This window comes from Suhomyces tanzawaensis, assembly GCF_001661415.1.
Source record: "Suhomyces tanzawaensis NRRL Y-17324 unplaced genomic scaffold CANTAscaffold_6, whole genome shotgun sequence".
In the NCBI taxonomy this organism is placed as follows: domain Eukaryota; kingdom Fungi; phylum Ascomycota; class Pichiomycetes; order Serinales; family Debaryomycetaceae; genus Suhomyces; species Suhomyces tanzawaensis.
Genome location: NW_017963641.1, coordinates 726785 through 744168, shown reverse-complemented (window position 1 = coordinate 744168; position 17384 = coordinate 726785). Strand labels below are relative to the sequence as shown.

General features: G+C 46.2%; 8 protein-coding genes across 8 annotated transcripts in view; 5 read left to right on the top strand and 3 right to left on the bottom strand.

The window, feature by feature from the left end:
- Positions 1-1245: 1245 nt before the first annotated feature.
- On the top strand, positions 1246-5376 carry SPA2 (Spa2p; the record flags this gene model as incomplete). Its single annotated transcript, XM_020208501.2, has 4 exons — positions 1246-3046; positions 3212-3912; positions 4030-4210; positions 4619-5376. The coding sequence occupies 4 exons, from the start codon at positions 1246-1248 to the stop codon at positions 5374-5376; spliced, it is 3441 nt and encodes a 1146-aa protein (XP_020063124.1).
- A 481-nt stretch (positions 5377-5857) lies between these two features.
- On the bottom strand, positions 5858-6580 carry CANTADRAFT_23111 (U2-type spliceosomal complex subunit; the record flags this gene model as incomplete). Its single annotated transcript, XM_020206923.1, has 1 exon — positions 5858-6580. One exon carries the CDS (start codon positions 6578-6580, stop codon positions 5858-5860), a length of 723 nt encoding a protein of 240 aa, XP_020063123.1.
- A 1660-nt stretch (positions 6581-8240) lies between these two features.
- Positions 8241-9040, top strand: CANTADRAFT_26965 (uncharacterized protein). Its single transcript, XM_020207944.1, has one exon. The coding sequence runs from the start codon at positions 8731-8733 to the stop codon at positions 8911-8913; it is 183 nt and encodes a 60-aa protein (XP_020063122.1). The 5' UTR covers positions 8241-8730; the 3' UTR covers positions 8914-9040.
- A 392-nt stretch (positions 9041-9432) lies between these two features.
- Positions 9433-11718, top strand: CANTADRAFT_54730 (uncharacterized protein; the record flags this gene model as incomplete). The annotated part of the gene is made up of 1 exon (XM_020210359.1): positions 9433-11718. The coding sequence occupies one exon, from the start codon at positions 9433-9435 to the stop codon at positions 11716-11718; it is 2286 nt and encodes a 761-aa protein (XP_020063121.1).
- Positions 11719-12019: 301 nt separating this feature from the next.
- Positions 12020-13192, bottom strand: CANTADRAFT_54103 (uncharacterized protein; the record flags this gene model as incomplete). The annotated part of the gene is made up of 2 exons (XM_020210286.1): positions 12020-12812; positions 12879-13192. The coding sequence occupies 2 exons, from the start codon at positions 13190-13192 to the stop codon at positions 12020-12022; spliced, it is 1107 nt and encodes a 368-aa protein (XP_020063120.1).
- Positions 13193-13523: 331 nt separating this feature from the next.
- RMP1 (Rmp1p) lies at positions 13524-14331 on the top strand (the record flags this gene model as incomplete). The annotated part of the gene is made up of 2 exons (XM_020211015.1): positions 13524-13919; positions 14034-14331. 2 exons carry the CDS (start codon positions 13524-13526, stop codon positions 14187-14189), a joined length of 552 nt encoding a protein of 183 aa, XP_020063119.1. The 3' UTR covers positions 14190-14331.
- A 174-nt stretch (positions 14332-14505) lies between these two features.
- STP2 (Stp2p) lies at positions 14506-16491 on the bottom strand (the record flags this gene model as incomplete). Its single annotated transcript, XM_020206922.1, has 1 exon — positions 14506-16491. One exon carries the CDS (start codon positions 16489-16491, stop codon positions 14506-14508), a length of 1986 nt encoding a protein of 661 aa, XP_020063118.1.
- Positions 16492-17270: 779 nt separating this feature from the next.
- The window catches only part of CANTADRAFT_26961 (uncharacterized protein), a 604-nt gene continuing 490 nt past the window's right edge, over positions 17271-17384 (top strand). The window contains exon 1 of the mRNA XM_020207943.1: positions 17271-17384. This exon is cut by the window's right edge and continues 490 nt beyond it. The gene's annotated coding sequence lies outside the window, so the exon portion shown is untranslated.

Sequence of the window (17384 nt, the reverse complement as noted above, 5' to 3'; positions counted from 1 at the left end):
ATTCCGAGGAAATCGACAGATGAATAATATTATTAATTTAGTGAACGAAGGCTAGTCAGACGCAAATCTGACCGAATGTACAGACCGCAAATCGGCACCCGAAACGTCCTTATCTCGATCGGAATGGGAAAATACCACTCAGATATACGAGTAACACCTAGGCCCTTAACAGACGAGCACGAAGGGTGGAGCACTGAGGACTCACTACTGACGGAGTACTGTGCACACGTCACCACTGCATTCTACTGCAAGCGTATGAAACCGTTTCTATTGCAATTGCCTGAAACATCTCACTCTACTGCTGAAACCCTCGTTGTTTGACACATACAGCTTGTAAATAATATTATTAAACTAAGACACTGTGTTCTGATCTCAAAATTAACAACACTAAAAAACGTGTTAATACTACTGATTTCTCAAGCTTTACTTCTGTAGGCCATTTGAAATGGCTGGTGCATGTCTCTTGACCCCGACTGGTGGCTGACGCGTCCATTTCCGCCTTATCCGTCGTCGCTGCCATCATCTCGCCTCGATATCACCGTGTAATTACGGCTGGTGGTGAGGCGCTCCCGCGCGTGCCAGCTCGATTGTGCCCCGGTGCCTGGCATTCCCCACCACCGTCTCAGACACTGGAAAATACTGGCAAAAGCCGGCTCTATCTGGTTGACCATGACAATGCTAGCACCCATCTGGCGTCTGGCAGGTGCAGGGCTTCCAGTACTGCGCCAGGAACCTCCCTAGCGCCTCGTCCTGCGTGCGGCGGCTCCCGCGACTCTGTCCCTGGCAACTGCCTACCGCCGTGCTGGCTGTCGTAAACTCCAGCGGGACCGTCGCCAAGCCCGTGCCACATTCCTCCCCACGACAGACGATGCCAGGCGAGGGAGCAGAAAGAGAAAGAGAGACGTATCGACGGGGTTTCCCCACAAGTAGTGCGGTACGGATGTTCGACCAGCCCCCTCCAGCACCCTTCTGCCCGTTCCAGCCCTCGTTGGCCCTGTGCACCTCCTCTGCTCCTCTGCTCCTCCCAGCCCTCTCTGCCCTCCCCCGCCACTGCCCCTAACCTGCGCGATCCTCACAATCAGACGCGTACAAAAAAAATTGAAAATCTCTGGCGTCAGAAAAACGAATCAACCACTCTTATCAACTCCCTGAACCAGTTGGTAATCCCCACCACAAGTGCCCAGCTCCGCGTGTCCCCGTCGAATACCATCGTCAGGTCTCTCGGTATCTCCAGCGCGAACCACAATGAGTGAAATCGACTTGGTGCATCACTACCGAGTGTTGAAGCAGTTTCTAGATATCTCCGATGACCTGAGTTCCCGCAACAAGTCCAACTCCACCCGTGCAGCAAGAGCTCGCGAGAAGCTCCTCAAGCTCTCAGGAGCTCAATTCCGCGAGTTGAGCACCGATGTCTACGACGAGCTCAAGAGACGTATCGACGAGTCCCGAGGCGAACCCGACTACTTGTTGCCCAAGTCCTCGTTCCACCCCAAGAGAAACCAGGCAAGACAAAAGTTATCGTCCTTGCCGCAGACCCGTTTCAAGGACTTGGTTTCGGACATTCTGTTTGAGATCGAGAGAAGAGATCTCCACATCGAAAAGGCTTCTGTGCCTGAGTCCTCGCCCACAAAGTCCGTCAGTGACCACCACGACCCCATTGCCCACGAATCCAACGAACGCCAGTCGATTGCCGAGGTCATCAAATCGGCCAGTCACACCTCGTCTCCTGCCAGAGATTTGGATTTGGATTCCAAGAAAGACTCGATTTCGGACGCCCAGAACCAGACCATGGGTATCCAGTCTAAAACAGTCATCCCCACCAAGGCCAATTTGACCTGGTCCAGCGACGAAGAAGAGGAGGAAGAGGAAATCAGCAATCACAACAATAAAGAGATTGGCAACTCAAGCCTTTTGGAACAAGAAATAGCGAAGAAGGACCAGTTGATCTCTCAGTTGAATGATAAAATTGCTGAAATCGAGCATGAGAAAGATTCCATCAACCAAAAGTACCACTTACTTCAAGATGACTACGAATACTCGGTGTCTCAGAATAAATCGCTCAGCAATGAACTCGATGCCTTAAGTGAGGAAAAGAAATCATGGATTTCAACTCAAAGATCTATCTCTCAGTCTGATGATTTAAACAAAGAAGTAGACACGTTGAGATCCAGCATTGCCGCTTTGAGGTTGGAAAACCAATCCTTGAAGAACAGCAGCCCACAACGCCAACTCACTAAAGAACACAACGGTTCAGTCATCACTTCGCCAACCTCAGCCAAGAATCAAAGAGACCAAAGTTTGAAGAAAGATATGGAATCATTCTTCGAGAGATTGTCGAACTTGGAAGCCTTGCCTGCAAAGCAAGGAAACTTGCACACTGAACTCAAGAATGATATCATCAAATGGCAAAAGAAGTATGAGCAAGCCCGTTCCAACTCTTTATCTTCCGATATTACCAATGCTGTATTGAGCCAGGATGAATTGAAATCATTTGTTGCCCCATACGGATTGATTTCCATCAGGTTGGTCGCAGATTTGCAGGCTTTGGTCGAAACATTCTTGATCTACTTGAATGGTAAGCGCTCTGATTCAGACATTCTTTTCGAAAAGATCTCGAAGATTTCAATCTTGGCCAATGAAATTGCTGCCCAAGGCGACAATCAACATTTCAATAGTAATGAGCATTCTATCTGTCTTAGAGAAGCTGTGAGTTATGCACTCAGTGCAACCAGATATTACGCAGTCTACTCATCTATCTTACCTAAGATTGTTGTTGAGCGCTCTGTGGGAGAAATTTGCTTCACATTGTGTGATCTTATCACAGTAACAAAGCTCAATGAAGGCTCGGCCAATTCTAGATCTGTTGATGCTGCTGCCACTAATGCTGTGCAAACTAGCAAAGCTAAAGTTGATGAGGATTTCGGTGCAAGACCTTTAAGAATGGCCAATAGATTGCGTGAAGCCCAATCCAGCTCTGGTTCCCCTAGCGAGGAACAAAGCTCCCCTTTCAATCCACAAGAGAACGAGAATTCAAACACCTCCAGAAGTATTTTTGGCGGAGTGACTCTGGCAACTGGACAAGGTTTCCTCAGAAAAATCTCTCCGTTCGGTGGAATGAGACAGGTATCGAGCTACAACAATTCCTCCAGCCAGTTATCTAAGGAATCCCCTGCTGAAACAAACACTGGAGTGCCCGAAATTGCAATTGGAGAGCAAAAGCGTTCTGTTGAACAACCTGTTGTGTTACCAATTCAGACACCAGAAGAGACTACTCCTGCTGAGTCCACAATGAATGCTACCCAGCCATTAAATGGATTTGCTAAAAACGAGGCTGCTAATGAGTCTAGTGATGTCGTTCCTGTTTCCATAAGCAAATCTGAATCAACTCCAATCAAAGAGACCAAGCTCCCTAGATTCACCACCCAAGAACAGCCCCTGACTCAGAGATCACTCTCGAACACCATTCCGGAAGTTTCCCAAAAGCAACCTTCGCCATTGAGAAAAGCTGAATCGCCAAAGAGTAAGAATATCACTGCATTAGCCTCTAAGTTCGAGAATTCACCTACGAATGAATTCAAGAATGGACAATCAGCATCCACCTCGTCATCACCAAATGGAAAACGACCAGGAGTATTAAAAATCGCATCTAGACTCAACAGCTCCAGTGACATCTTGTCGAAGGCACCTGAAACCCAATCTCCTCCAGCCAGAAAGAAGAACATTTTGGATAAGGTGAGACAGTTCGAGGTTGCCGAAGAACAACCTTTGAACGTCAAGAGTAAATCCTCTCCAACGGCACTGAACCACAGCAGAAAGAGCTCTCTTGTGTTAGACCTGGACAACGATGATAGCGTAATCAGACATGAGGTTCCCAAAGAAATTGGAACCAAATTGAATGAACCTTTCGAGGCTGTTGCAGGATATTCTGGACAAGATATTTTGAAGAACACTGACAACATTAATGGTGAAGTCAGCGCTCAAAGAAGTAACTCGTTTGGATCGTCCGATCTGGCTTCAGGTAAAGGCAAGGGATTATTCCAAAGCATAAGAGACAGATTAATTTCTGACAGTGATAGTAAGGTCATTGATGAAACCACAAACTCGGAAGAGGGTAACTCTGATAACGATAAAGTTGAGCTCAGTACTGACAAAGTGTTGACATCCACAGCCGAAACCACACCCTCCAAGGAGAATGAGGAAGATGACCAAAGTGATTACTCGCCTGTAAAGTCCGATAGAGGTTTTTTCCAATCCATAAGAGACAGACTCGCCACCAATGCCTCCGTGAGTGAAGATGGTAAAAACCCAACGTCTTCATCTGGATCGGATGTTACTGTTCAATTAGACGGAGCTGAGACCAGGGCTACTGAGGTTGATTCAGACGAAGATGATGTTGTTGTTTCGAAGAAGCCAGTCACCAAAGAGGTCGTTCCAGGGGTGAAATCATTACCCTTTGATTTGAACCAACCTGGATTGACTAGCAGTTACCAACAACGCAATGCCGTGAATGCTCCATTGGCAGCTGAACCTGTCCCAGCTACATCAACAACATCCACTGCACCACTCCAATTCCAGTCGAAAGAAACCAAGCCTACTGCTATTGGACGCAGTGATTCAGGAAGCAGTGCTAGTTTGAAGTTGGGCAGTTTCGGTTCACATGGAAATGAAGACTTGAAATCAAGTTTGTCTACTTCGAAGCCCCAAGTTTCCAAGAAGGTCAACTACCTGAGTGACACCAAGACCACCAACATTGACGATAGTGCCATAGAGTCAGAGGAGGAGGAGGAATCAGAAGAAGAAGAATCGGAGGAAGAATCGGAGGCTGATGAAGAATCAGAGGCTAGACAAAGACAGGAGTACCGTAAATCGATGGCTGCTGCTACATTCAATGTTGACTTATTCGACATCGATGATCCTGATAACACCTTGACCCAAGTGTTGCTCTACTTGGAACATCAAACTGTCCAGGTCATTTCCACCATTCAATCTTTACTCTCTGCCATCAAGAAGCCAAACGCTACCAGAGGAGATTTGCGTGAAAAATCGCAAGCCATCACTGAGGTTATATCACAAATGACAGAAGCTACCAACACATCCATGAACCAAACCCGTAACGCTCAATTGAAGGAGCACGGTAGCTGGGTTGTGAAGAGCTTGGAGGATTGTTACCACCGTATGAACATTTTGTGCAAGCCAAACACTGACAAGAGTGACAGCGATTTCGCTGACAAGAACTTCAAACAAAGATTGGCTGGAATCTCGTTTGACATTGCCAAGTGTACCAAGGAATTGGTCAAGACTGTCGAAGAGGCTAGTCTTAAGGAAGACATTGCTAACCTCGACGCTAGATTGGGTCAGCATGACGACTTGACTTAGGGCTTCCTAAAAAGTCGGTAGGTGTTTAGCTTTTGGTTCTATACTTGTATTTTCTATTAATTTAGTTGTGTTATGATAGTGCTAGCTTGCTAGTGTGTAGTGCGTTGGTGGGCTACTTGCCCAGTTTCTGTTACTGTTGGGTTAGCTATTTACTTGTCCTGTTAGTTGGGTTATTCGCTGTTCCTGGACATATTCTGCTATCAACTGTAGACAAGGCTGTGACCAGAAACGAACGTTTCTAGGTAGGCTCAGGAAGTCTGGTGATGAACTAAGAAGAAAGAGCTAAGCAAGAGCTAAAAACAATCATGGTGCTTCTTTTCCAACCATCACTGACAAATTCATAATAAAAAGTAAATCATTGATAGTTTTTTTGGATTCTTCTTGCGTTCTTACTAGGAATATTTCAAGTCTGTTAAAGCCTTGACCTAGGTTGGAGAATTAGTATGAACGGGATGAAGATTATAATATGTCCGCTGCTAATTCACCTGATGTACTTGGACAAGAATTTCTTGTGGAATTCAGAGCGAAGGGTATCGTTGGTGAAGTTGTCGTTATTCTGCTCGCCCTTGGGCTTGGGCTTGGGCTTGTTATTGAAAGCAGTGCTGCTTCTCCAGCTCTTTTTAGCTGGAGGCTCTGATTCATCCAATGACACCAATGGATTGGAGCTCTTGGCCTTCTCGGCCCTTTCGGCCTTCTCCTTGTTCTCTTTTTCTTGTTGTCTCTCCTGCTTGATTTTGGCAAGTTCTGCAAGTAACAACTCCGTCTCATCATCACTTTCGTCGTTGCTGTCCTCACTGGCGTTACTGTCAGACTGCATATCTTCCTCTTCAGATGCCCTGTCCTTATCAGACACTCCAGCATTGTCATCAGCGATCTGCTGCTTGACCTTCTGGAGCTCCGCTAGCAAAGCTTCTTCGTCATCACTTTCATCACTTTCGTCATTTTCACCGCTTGAGTCATCTCCCGATCGTATTTTGGACCGTTTCAGGTCGTTCTCATCGATCTTGCCCTCCAGAATCAAGAGTTCTCTCTTCAACTCCTCCACTCCACGCTTGGCTCTCACAGGATCAACCTCGGTCAACACGTCCTGTCTGTACTTGAGGGCCGTCTGCAGCGGAAGAGAACGAGCATGGGCGATGGAGTCGGAGATGGCAAGGGCTTTCCCCCGTTTGCTTTCAAGAGTGGGTCTGTGGTTGGTAGTCATGGATGATGGTGATGGTGATGAGATGGACTGAGAAATTGTAGGGGTAGTGCGAATATGGGGAGGAAAGGGAGATGGTTAGAAGACGAGAATGGAGACGAGGATGGAGACGAGGATGGAGACGAGAATGGAGATGAGAATGGAGACGCGATGGGAATACCAGAAGGGGAGTGTGGTGCTCCTAGAGGTGAAGTGTCTGCATTGATAATGTTATGACTAGTAGATAATTATCGGTGACAGTGAGATGTACAGTAATCTTACCATAATTGTATAAATGAGTAATTATTAGTTATACAAGAGGTTCATCAATTGGAATGCTAATGCTGAAAGTGGAGATGCAGCTATTATTGTAATTAGGAATACTACTAACCTGAAACAATAAGAATCACTTTTTCTGCTAACTGGAGTTCAACTCTACTCTAAGGCCCCAGAACCAGCACTTGATACAGCACTACCAACACCACCAAAATTGTTCAGTGAATCCTAATTAATCATAATTATTATATTCATGCCGCAACAAACTCCTAAAACGATGCTATGAAATTGTATTGACCAAATTAGCAGCTGGGTAATCATTTCTATACCTAATACTAGAAAGGGCCACTTTCAATATCTGCTGTTAATATGATTATAAGGAATACAGAAATAGGTGTACACATTTTCAACTATCACATCACCCGAGATGCTTCCAACTTAAAACATTCCGTCACCTTTGGCCCAGTGAAACTATTCCAGGATATCAATGATGATTTTGATATTAATATTTGCTTTCTAACGAGTGCTCTAATCATGATTCTAGAATAAAACAACTATTCAATACTCATTGAATCACTCCAAGGTAACAAGCGGGATTTCCACACTGTTCTGGTCACAGTTTAAAATAGAAATATGGGCATTGTGCACAGACTTAGTAGCGAATAATTTATCATGGGATAAATTTTTTAAATGGAGATTAAATAAGTATATATGCTCTAGAGATATCCGTTATAGTTAAATTGACTTTCTGTCCTTCTTTCTCGGACGTGAAGGGCAAGATAACTCCAAACGTCCTCATAACCTCCCTCGCAGACTCCGGCCCACTATAAATTATTAGAGTTTCTTCATAATTATGTATTGTTGATACTTTCTATGCCAGTTTTACTTCTTGGATCGAACAGACCGAGATAATTTGCTTCGGAACTAGTAATTCATCTTGTTTGCACAAATTGCCGCAAAATCACAGAGATTGGGAAAACGCTAAAAACTAACTGAAATTACCTAAAAATTACACAACGCGATTGCAAACAATGTGAGAGATTGTATTAGCGAAGCTAACAATCCAACATCTTGTGACTGGTCACAATGGCTTGAAAGGGAGTGAAAGCTGAATCTTTCTCCAGAGAAAAGGATTCTGGCGATTTGAGTATTTCTTCTAAACCATTCATATCAAAACGAGTGATCTCTTCAAAATCCAAGAAGATGTTTAAGTTGGAGATTGGATAGTGAATCGAAAGGCGTCTTCTCCATTACTGATCTAGAAGATGAATATTAATGAACATTTTCAAAACGAGTCATCAAAACGAGTCATTCTCTTGAACAGAATGCATATTGGACGAATATTAGTCGAACGAGTACTTTCTCCATCTAGAGGATGAAGGTTCACAATTAGAGTGCTATACTAAACTACTTTTTGTAAAAGTCATTAATCATGACTAACTGTATCAATCAAATCCAAATACTATTTTCAGATTTTGTGAAGTTCGCCGTTAGTATAAATATCGAGTGTGGTCGATTCCAGGGTGCAATGTCCTGACTTTCCGATTCTGGTGGTTCCAAGCTCTTGTGTGCTTATTGGAGACTGGATAATAATTCAATACAAGGTATTTTCCCTTCAAGAGGATGCATTTTAGAATATGAACTCGAAACGAATTCTCTCAATATTTCCAGTGGATGCGATTTCAATTATTTGAATGGTACATTCACACTAACAAGTAAATCGAAACGAGTATTATCTCGCTACAAGAGGCCAAAGTGAGGGGCTGATTATTAAATAGAAATAAGTACTTCTTTCCATATTTGATCGCATATTGGAGACTGCCTATTGAATAGAATCTATTTTTCTCCATAATTCAAGAGGAAGTATTGGAACTATTGCTATTAATTAAAAAGAGGCTATGGCCAGACGGATTCGCGCTATTCTTATCGGCGGTATTCCTAAATGCCTCCAAGGCAGTGAAGTATGGACGTTTGTCGGGCTACTGCCCCTCTTCATCCTCGCTATCCCTGTCTTCCAGCTGGCGCTGCCACTCGCCTCGCACCAAGATCGTCGCCGGAAAAACTGCCGTTTTGGGACGTAGGGAGCCGTCAGTACCACTGAAGCCGTGCCAACGCCCGATCTTCCAGCCACGTCTGCCCCTCATGGTACCCCTTATGGTACCCCTTATGATCCCAGCCGTCCCCAGCACCACCCCCAGCACTATCCGATCACCATCCCCAGCACCTTCAGTACTTTTGCCTCCCCTTCCCCATCACTCCCCCCACGGTCTCCCGCCGCTCGCCTCGCCCTACCGCCCTGCGCCTGCACCGCCGATCCTCCCCACACCTCCCCAGACCCCACAACCACGCCGCACGTGACGGGATGCCTGCCAGCCGAATCACCAGGCGGTATCTGCCACCACTCGCTGGCGTCTTTGCAGCACCACTCCCGTCTCCATCAGCCACCACGCTGTCCCCTAGCGCCTCCACCAGCCTCCACCAGCCTCCACCAACCGTCCACTACCATCCACTACCATCCACTTCCGTCCATTACTGTCGATTTCCACCCACTTCCATACCTTCCATCCCCACCACCTCCGGCTGTCTGTGCTCCACAATCCATGTTCGTGTTTCCAGCCTTCGACTCCAACTACAAGACCCGTAAGCGGACGTTCAACTGCTGCCAGAACTGCCGCATCAAGCGGGTCAAGTGTGAAATCACCTCTACTGACTACGAACGAGTGGGATGCAAAACTTGCAACAGGCACAACTGGAAGTGCAGCCTCATAAAGCGCAAAGCCGGCCAGCCTGACGACGATGACGATGACGGCAAGACCCCTGGCCCAGCAGGTTTGACGGAAAACGACGACCCTGAGCTCGACGACATCAAGGAATCGTCAGACTCGTCGTTGGAAGGGTTCCCCAATCGTGAGCCAGGACCCACAGAGCCGTTGCGGATCACGCCGCTGTTCCTCAAACAGCGCTTCAACTTCAATATCCTGGGACCCGAGTCGTTGTCCACGTACCAACTCTACTACCACGGACACCCCAAGGCCATCATCGCCAACGCGTCGGAGGACCAGAGCATCTGGCACGAGTCAGGAGTCTACATCAAGGTCAAGAAGGAGGATGACGCCAAGTCCTACAAGGTGCGCAACTTCGGCAAGGCAGGCAAGGAGAAGGAGTTCTATATCCGCAATCCCCTGATCTACAATTTCCTCCTCACCATCAACGCATTCACGTTAACTTCGCAGGAGTACCCGTTCGACTACTTTGACACCAAGCAGTTGGTGGAGTTGTACTTCTACAAAATCAACTCGATTTTCCCGGTGGTCAACGAGAGCAAGTTCTGGGACGACTTCAAGGCCGACAAGGCCCAGAACGTGTTGGTGTACACCATGGTGTTGGTCATCGCCCGCGACAAGATGGCCGAATCCATCTTGCGGCGAGTGTTCTCCAAAAACTCGGCGTCCTCCGACGATCCCCGAAACTTCACCCAGAAATTGCAGACATTCATGACTGACTTGGAGTACAAAATAAGACAGATATTGTTGATATTGCCCCAGCTAGGCGACGACGACAAGTTTACCCGACTCGTAACCCTGGTGCTTCTTTCCCTCCACTTCAATTTTGACAAGCTCGGAAACGAGCAGAGTTCTCACGACTTGACCGATGCCATCAATCTCGGAGTAGCTCTTGGAATCCACATGAAAAGATTGTCGTCAAAAATAGATCCGCTTCGTGCCGAATATACCACCAATCTATGGTGGTGCTGCTACATTTTTGACCGCTTCAACGGGTTGTTCAACCAAAGAAATTTGTTTATCAGACAGGAAGATTTCAATGTGGATTTGCCCTACAACAACATCAATTTACTTAAATTAGTGCAGTTGGCCAGGGCATTGGAAAACATGTTCTTGGCTATCTATACACCCTTCAATGATACTAATGCGACTATTAGTGGGAAAGAGAATAGCCAAACGCCAAACAACCTCATGAACATCAACCCAAGGTACAATATGTTCAATATTGACGAGTTTCAAAAGCTAGAATTCGAGCTATGCGACCAGGAAAGAAATAACCCCAGAAAGATTTATGAATCGAACGGAAATGCTAGCGACTACGTGAGCAACACCATTCACTTTCTATCCAGAATAGTTAACAATGCCATCATCATGGGATCACAAAAGGCTAAGTATGATAATCCTCAGATTCCAATGAGCATACCAGATGACTGTGCAATAAGAGCCGCTTCTAACATCGTCAAATATGTCCGGGAGATGCAAGAGGACTACGTGATCAATATTCCAGTCGTTCCTTGGTGTATTTCCTTGGCGATGGCAATCTCACTCAAAAGGAGAACTAAAGCCTATTTTAAGGAACCATTGAATAGTGCCGATAACAACAAGCTTGAGTTTGAGTTAGAAGATTACTTGGCGGCTTTAAAGAAGTTCTCGAACACATGGTGGTTTGTCGATGAAATGTACAGACTCACCAAAGATTTCACAGATAAGTTGGCAACAAAGGCTATTCGCAGAACAACCAAAAGAAGAAAAAGCGCTTCCAACAATAGCATTCATAAAGCACAAAAATTGTCGCCACAATCAAAGCCCAAGTGGGGAGATTCTAGGGCACTGTCGGTACCGTCCAATAGTATGCATTCCGGGTACCAGTCAGTATCAAAGGCGGACTCCATTCCTTCAATTCAGAACATATTAAGACCAGAGCCAGTGGCACCGGAAACTGGAGAACACTACAACAGAAATTCGATCGAGAATGGATCACCCTTGACGACCGTCAGCTCCAACGACTTGGATTATGACCAGTATTTTGACTCGATGCAAATAGATATTTTCAACTACGACTTCTTCAAGGATGTGCCTAATGCCATAAACATGCTTAGTTGAGGATATTGGATTTTGAGTAACAGCTGAACTTAATGGATGCTCCTGGGATAACTGCCCAGGATTTTTGCATGGTTTTCAGTGCATATCTGTATATAATTTTATGTGGGATGTTGATCCGAAAAGGCTCTAGTATAATATAAGAATAATGGCCAGTGGTAGTAATGTTCAGTATGATATATAACCCTCTTCCCCTGCTCTCAGATAGTCTACGCAAATTGTCTATGCTTGTATATTTGTTTTACACTAGGGTAATTAATTAGGAAAGTCCCACATCCACCTCTTCTTCACCAGCTCCGCTGGTTTATTCGCCCTCACTCTCGATTTCATCTTCCCAGCCCTCTTCGTCAACTCTTTGGGGCATTAACTCGCTCATCACTGGACCTCCCAATTCTTCCAAGAGAATTTGAACTTGCTCCACCACCTCTGGGTCGTTTTCACCCTCGCTATTGATGATTTTGTAGGCCAGAGTCAAGGTGCTCTTGGCTTCGGCAAGCAGGGCCTTGATCTCGTCGTTAGTGGATTTCTTCAAAAGGGCAATTTCGAGGTCTCTGTAATCTTCCAATTGTTCTTTGGAGGTTTCGACGTACAACTTCTTAGCATTGAACAAGCCAGCCAAGGCTTCGTAGTAGTATGGTTCTAGAATGCTCTCGTTCACATCCTGGATGCTGGAAGCAATTTCTATGGTGGTGTCGTAGAGCTCCATTTCAATGGCAAATCTGGCCAAGGTCAACAAAGGCTGGATCAACTCGATATACTCCAAACCGACTTCAAACGAGTCGGATTCTTCGGAATCTCCACTGTCTCTGATCTTGTTGGCGGACTCTTCAAGCGTGATCTTCTTCTGCTTGAAAATAGCCCATGATTGTGATAATGCTTGTCTGGCCTCGTCAGGTCTTTGCTGGGAGATTCTAATGGATGCTAACAAACTCAATGCCTCGGGGTTCTGGGCATCCAAGCTCAACGAGTAGTTGATCAACTCGTCACACTTGGACTCGGCCTCTTCTTCCATACACAAATCGGTCATCCAGATCTCGATTTTGGCAAAGATACCCTGGTTCAACTTCTTGATCACGTATTTGGTCAATTCAGGCTTACTCTTGTAAAGCTGTGACAACTCCACCAAAACCACGTCGTTTTCGCCCGAGTCGTTTTGGATCAACTCGAGATGACTGTTCAATTTATTCAACCCAATATCGAGCAACGCCAACCCGTCCTGGCCACCTATGATCTGACCAAGGTAGAAGAACTTCTCCACACCAGCATCTGCCTTGGGATCGCTGGAACAGGCCTTGGTCAACACTTCGTAGGCATTTTCCACGTCGTTGTTCTCCAACAAAGTCTCTCCGAAGATCTGGAGGAACTGAACGTCTTCGGTATAGGGCTCAAAATTTGCCTGAAGAAGCGTCAACGCCGCCTCCGCTCGCGACGACTGCAACAACGCACGGGCCTTGGCCACTAGTTCGGTTATAGGCATAGACATGTCTGGTGAAAGAAGGAAATGTAAAAATTTTGGGATGAGATGATTACGTCATCGAGGCTCTGATACCAGAACTACTGTAGCGAGAGATAATCAACCTGAGGCAGTGGATTCAGCTAGATTCGACGATCTACAGGCATATTTGCAAAACCTACAGTCAGACGACTCTTTCAAGCAACGGAAGTGTGGCTTCAATCAGTCCATTCTGGCACAATCATCGATTTGGAATCAAATTCGAAGTTTCACAAATTGCCCTAAGAATTGCACCAAGTGGCCCAAGACTGGAACCAGTCGCCTATAGACCACCCGTTCGTCACACATAAGCACCATGATAAGTTCCACAACCGCAAGTGCCCTCACTGAAGAGTACTACATACTCCACCTCATTTATCACAGAAGCAAGAACCAGCACAGAGTACAGAAGTGGTGGCAGTACCTCAACATCTTCCATCGTAAGCTCCGGAAGATCGTCAAGCTATCCATCGACATCGAGAAACTCTCGTCAAAACCCAAGATTCAAGCGAAGAACGACCAGATTCTCGAGACAATTCGGTACCTCATCAAAAACCAGGTGTTCAAAAAGGCGTACTACGAGTACAACGGAATACTAGCGTTGGGCCAGTTTATCAACCTTGGATTTGCATTGCTCGGAAGTTTGAGTAAGATTTATGCCTTATTCATGGAGATAGATGGGGTCAAAGAACATATTTCAAAAGCGCAAGAAGTGCCGGAATTGGCCAAACCAGCAAAATATACACAGGTGGCACCCATAGACGACGACTACGGAGAGGTGATAGAGTATACAAGTCAAGAGCCAGTTGAACCAGTACGAAAAAAGCAGAAAATGGATATTCCCAGTGATACAGGACTCACCACAAAAGACCAGAACAAGACCATAGACGAAATATTTGGAAAGAAAAAGAAGGACAAGAAGCCCAAAAAGGAGAAGAAGAAAAAGAAGAAAAACGACATGGACGATATATTTGGATTCTAGCATCTCGAGGAGAAATGTGAAAGAAAACTGGGGTTTTATTTATGGAATCTGAATTGTTAAAACTAGCACGAATTTCCCCCAGTCTTAGTTCTATGGCGCAAGGCATACCTAGGAGACTACACATGTTATAGATTAGACAGGCTTTTCTCTGAAATAAACATAAACAAACTAAATAAGTTCTACCCAGTAAATAAATTGAAGAATAAAATATAACAAGTAACCGGTTACTAAAAGTAAACACAAATGGCGACAAGCATGAACACAAGACAGCACAAGAATGAAAGGAATTAAATACACAACTTTGGATATGGTTAGGTTAGTTATACATCACAGGATTTGGGTTACTGTACATTTGGTATTGTTGTTTGACAGGAAAGCATTGCTGGCTCTGCAATGGTTGGAAGTTGGATTGTTCGGAAAAATCCTGTTGATGCATTTCGGTCTGGTATTGGTTTTGATGGAGTTGCTCTTGTTGCTGAAACTCCTGTATTCTTGCTTGATGCTGTGCTTGTTGATCGAAACCGTAGTGTACAGTTGGTTGTTGAATTTGGTTTCCACGGTTGAGGTTGTTGACCGCATGTTGAGCCTTCATGAATTCGATGATTTCATTGAAGTTGTTGAAAGTAGCATTGTTCAATTGGTCGATATCCAAGCAGAATTGATCATCATCGAATGCTTCGAAGGATGGCATTGGTTCTCCACCCATTTGGTAATGATCTATATGTGTTGGTTGGAATGACTGTGAGTAAAAATGTTGACTGTAGTCAATAGGGTTGTGTTGAACAACAGGAACTTCTTGCTTCACCTCGGTGTAGGACGAACTTACTTTTGCATCTGGAGATGTATGAGCTTCATTGTTGATGGATGAACTGATCGAAACAGCTGGAGAATTGGAAATATGTTTGTAACCGTAGGTGTTGATACTTGATGGAATAGGGGTACTGTTATTGGCAGAAACTGGAGTGTCCATAGCTGGGGTTGAACATTCACCTGAAACTTGGCTTAAACCATTGGTTTTCTTTGAGGACACAGCTGAAGCAAGAGCAAAGTGCTTAGAGTATATACCTCCGCTCTTTTCAAATTCCTTTTGCTGTTGCTTAGTCAACTGTTTCTTTATTCTGTTCTTGATTCTAGACTTACCCTTGAAGCCAGAAGGCAAGAACTTACACTCAGCGCCTTCCACATGTAATTCACACCAAATTTCTGCGTTAGGAAAAGTCTCTCCACACATGGAACAAGAACCGGCCGACTTGGCTCTTTCTTTGGTCTTGGTGCCTTTTGGATACTTGAAATGTCTAGATTTCAAGTGGGTCTTGTAGGTGTCTCTTCTTGAGAAGCCACCGTTAGGGTGACATTTGTGAGTGACATCGTTCTCGTCGATGAAGACACTGAACTCGTGGAAGGGACACGAGTAGGCCTTTTTGGTGGCATGTTTTTTCAAATGACGAGTCAAGTATCCTCTGATCTTGAAGGTGGCGTCACAGTGAGGACACTGGTGAATCTTGCCATCTGGCACGCCGAACGAGGAGTCGCCAAGCGCAATATCTTCAGAGGACGAGCAGGAGGAAATGGAGCCCGAGTGGTGGTCGTGGTTGAGGTGTTGATCGTTGGGGGTGAATGGAGACGAGTGGTTAGTACCCGGGGTATTATTGTCCTCCTTCTTTACTGCGGCAGCCTTGTTGCTGGAGGAGATGATCGAGTCATTGTTGGATGAGTTAGAGATGGTGGGAGACAAGTTGGCATCATCCTCTTCTTCGTAGGCGGCCTCATCGTACTCGTTGTAGAACTGGGGTTCAGGGTTGAAGTGCTGGTGGGAGCCCTGCTTGAACACGTCGAGCTCGCTGGAAACGCCATCGTCGGTGAAGGCCCACTCAATCTCGCCGTTTTCGTTCTTGTAGGGCAAGAGCTTGGTGGTCAAGCCGGTGGAGCATGGCTGGGCGTACGAAACATTCTTATCGAGTGGGAGGGCGGCAGAGGCCGTGGGAACGATGGCAGGGCTTCTGATGGAAGGAAACAAGTCTGTTTTGTCGTCAAGCTCTACGATCCGCGAGCTCTTCTTGCGGGACTTCTTAGGCTGTCTGTTGATGTGGTGGAAGAACTGGGAGTCGGAAGGAATGCTGAGCGATTCCGGGAAAGGCACCAACAACGCAAGCACGTAGGAGATACCCACCTGGAGGAGGCGCAAGGCGATGGCCACAAGGGTGAAGTTGACGAAGGTGGACGATTTGGAGGGCGTTTTGGACGACGTTTTGGACGTCATTTTGGACGTCCTGCGGACGCTTTCGCTGGAAAAAACGGACATGGTGGTTCAGGCCGTGGGTGCAGTGACGAGACGACCAGAAGACCAGACGAAGGCTAGGCGGACAGGGACAACAACTAGTGGTGGATTTGTTGGAGGCAGCGGCAAGGAAAAGTTGCTGACTGATTAGGGGATATTTTGGGGCGGAAACGACCAGTGCGACCAGAAAATTTTTCGTAGGCGGAACGGAGCAAACGGAGCAGCTGGTGGAAGTTGATGGTGGTGGAGGATATCCAGAGGTTAAGTAAGCTGGAGTGGTGAGTATGGAGAGAAACTGGGACGAGGGGGGAGGTGAATGCTATTGTGGTGTTGTAGAAGTGGTGGGCGGACGACAGCGCCAGACAGGGCTGCGTTCGCAGCACAAGAACAAAGAAACAATAGTGGGCGTGTCACGTGGTCTGCCGTCGTCTAGGATCAGCCACTGGCAGGGCGAGGCAGTGCAGCGGGCCGGGAGTCAGGGTTCGGAGGTGCGGGGATTGCAGGTAGTGTTGGTGATAGGGCAGGTATGACTGGTGATGGAGGTATTGCGCTTTGGCCACTGGACTCTGCCTGTTGCACTTTGCCTATAGCACTAGAGGCACTGCCGGACCCGGTGCGTCGCACACATCCGGTTCTCCGCATCTCTATTGTGTCTGCATGTGCGCACTTCCTGGCCGACACTGGCAAAGGCCGTTGCCGTGGCTATTATGCCGATGTTGACACCTCGTAAGTCTTATCAGTGCGCCTCGTTGATGCCGTGGCTTGGCCCAATGCGTGTAATTGGGGCAGCTGCAACCACCACTATCATCGCGCTATCATTGTTGGACCAGCTCGCCAACCATTTCCTATATCTATTGTGAGTGCTACCCCAGTGGTCCCACCATCAGTGTCTGTCTGAGGATGTGATAGGTGGGGGG

Excerpts from the sequence above, each read along its gene's own strand:
- CANTADRAFT_26965 (XM_020207944.1), top strand. The coding sequence starts at position 8,731 with ATGGCCAGACGGATTCGCGCTATTCTTATCGGCGGTATTCCTAAATGC.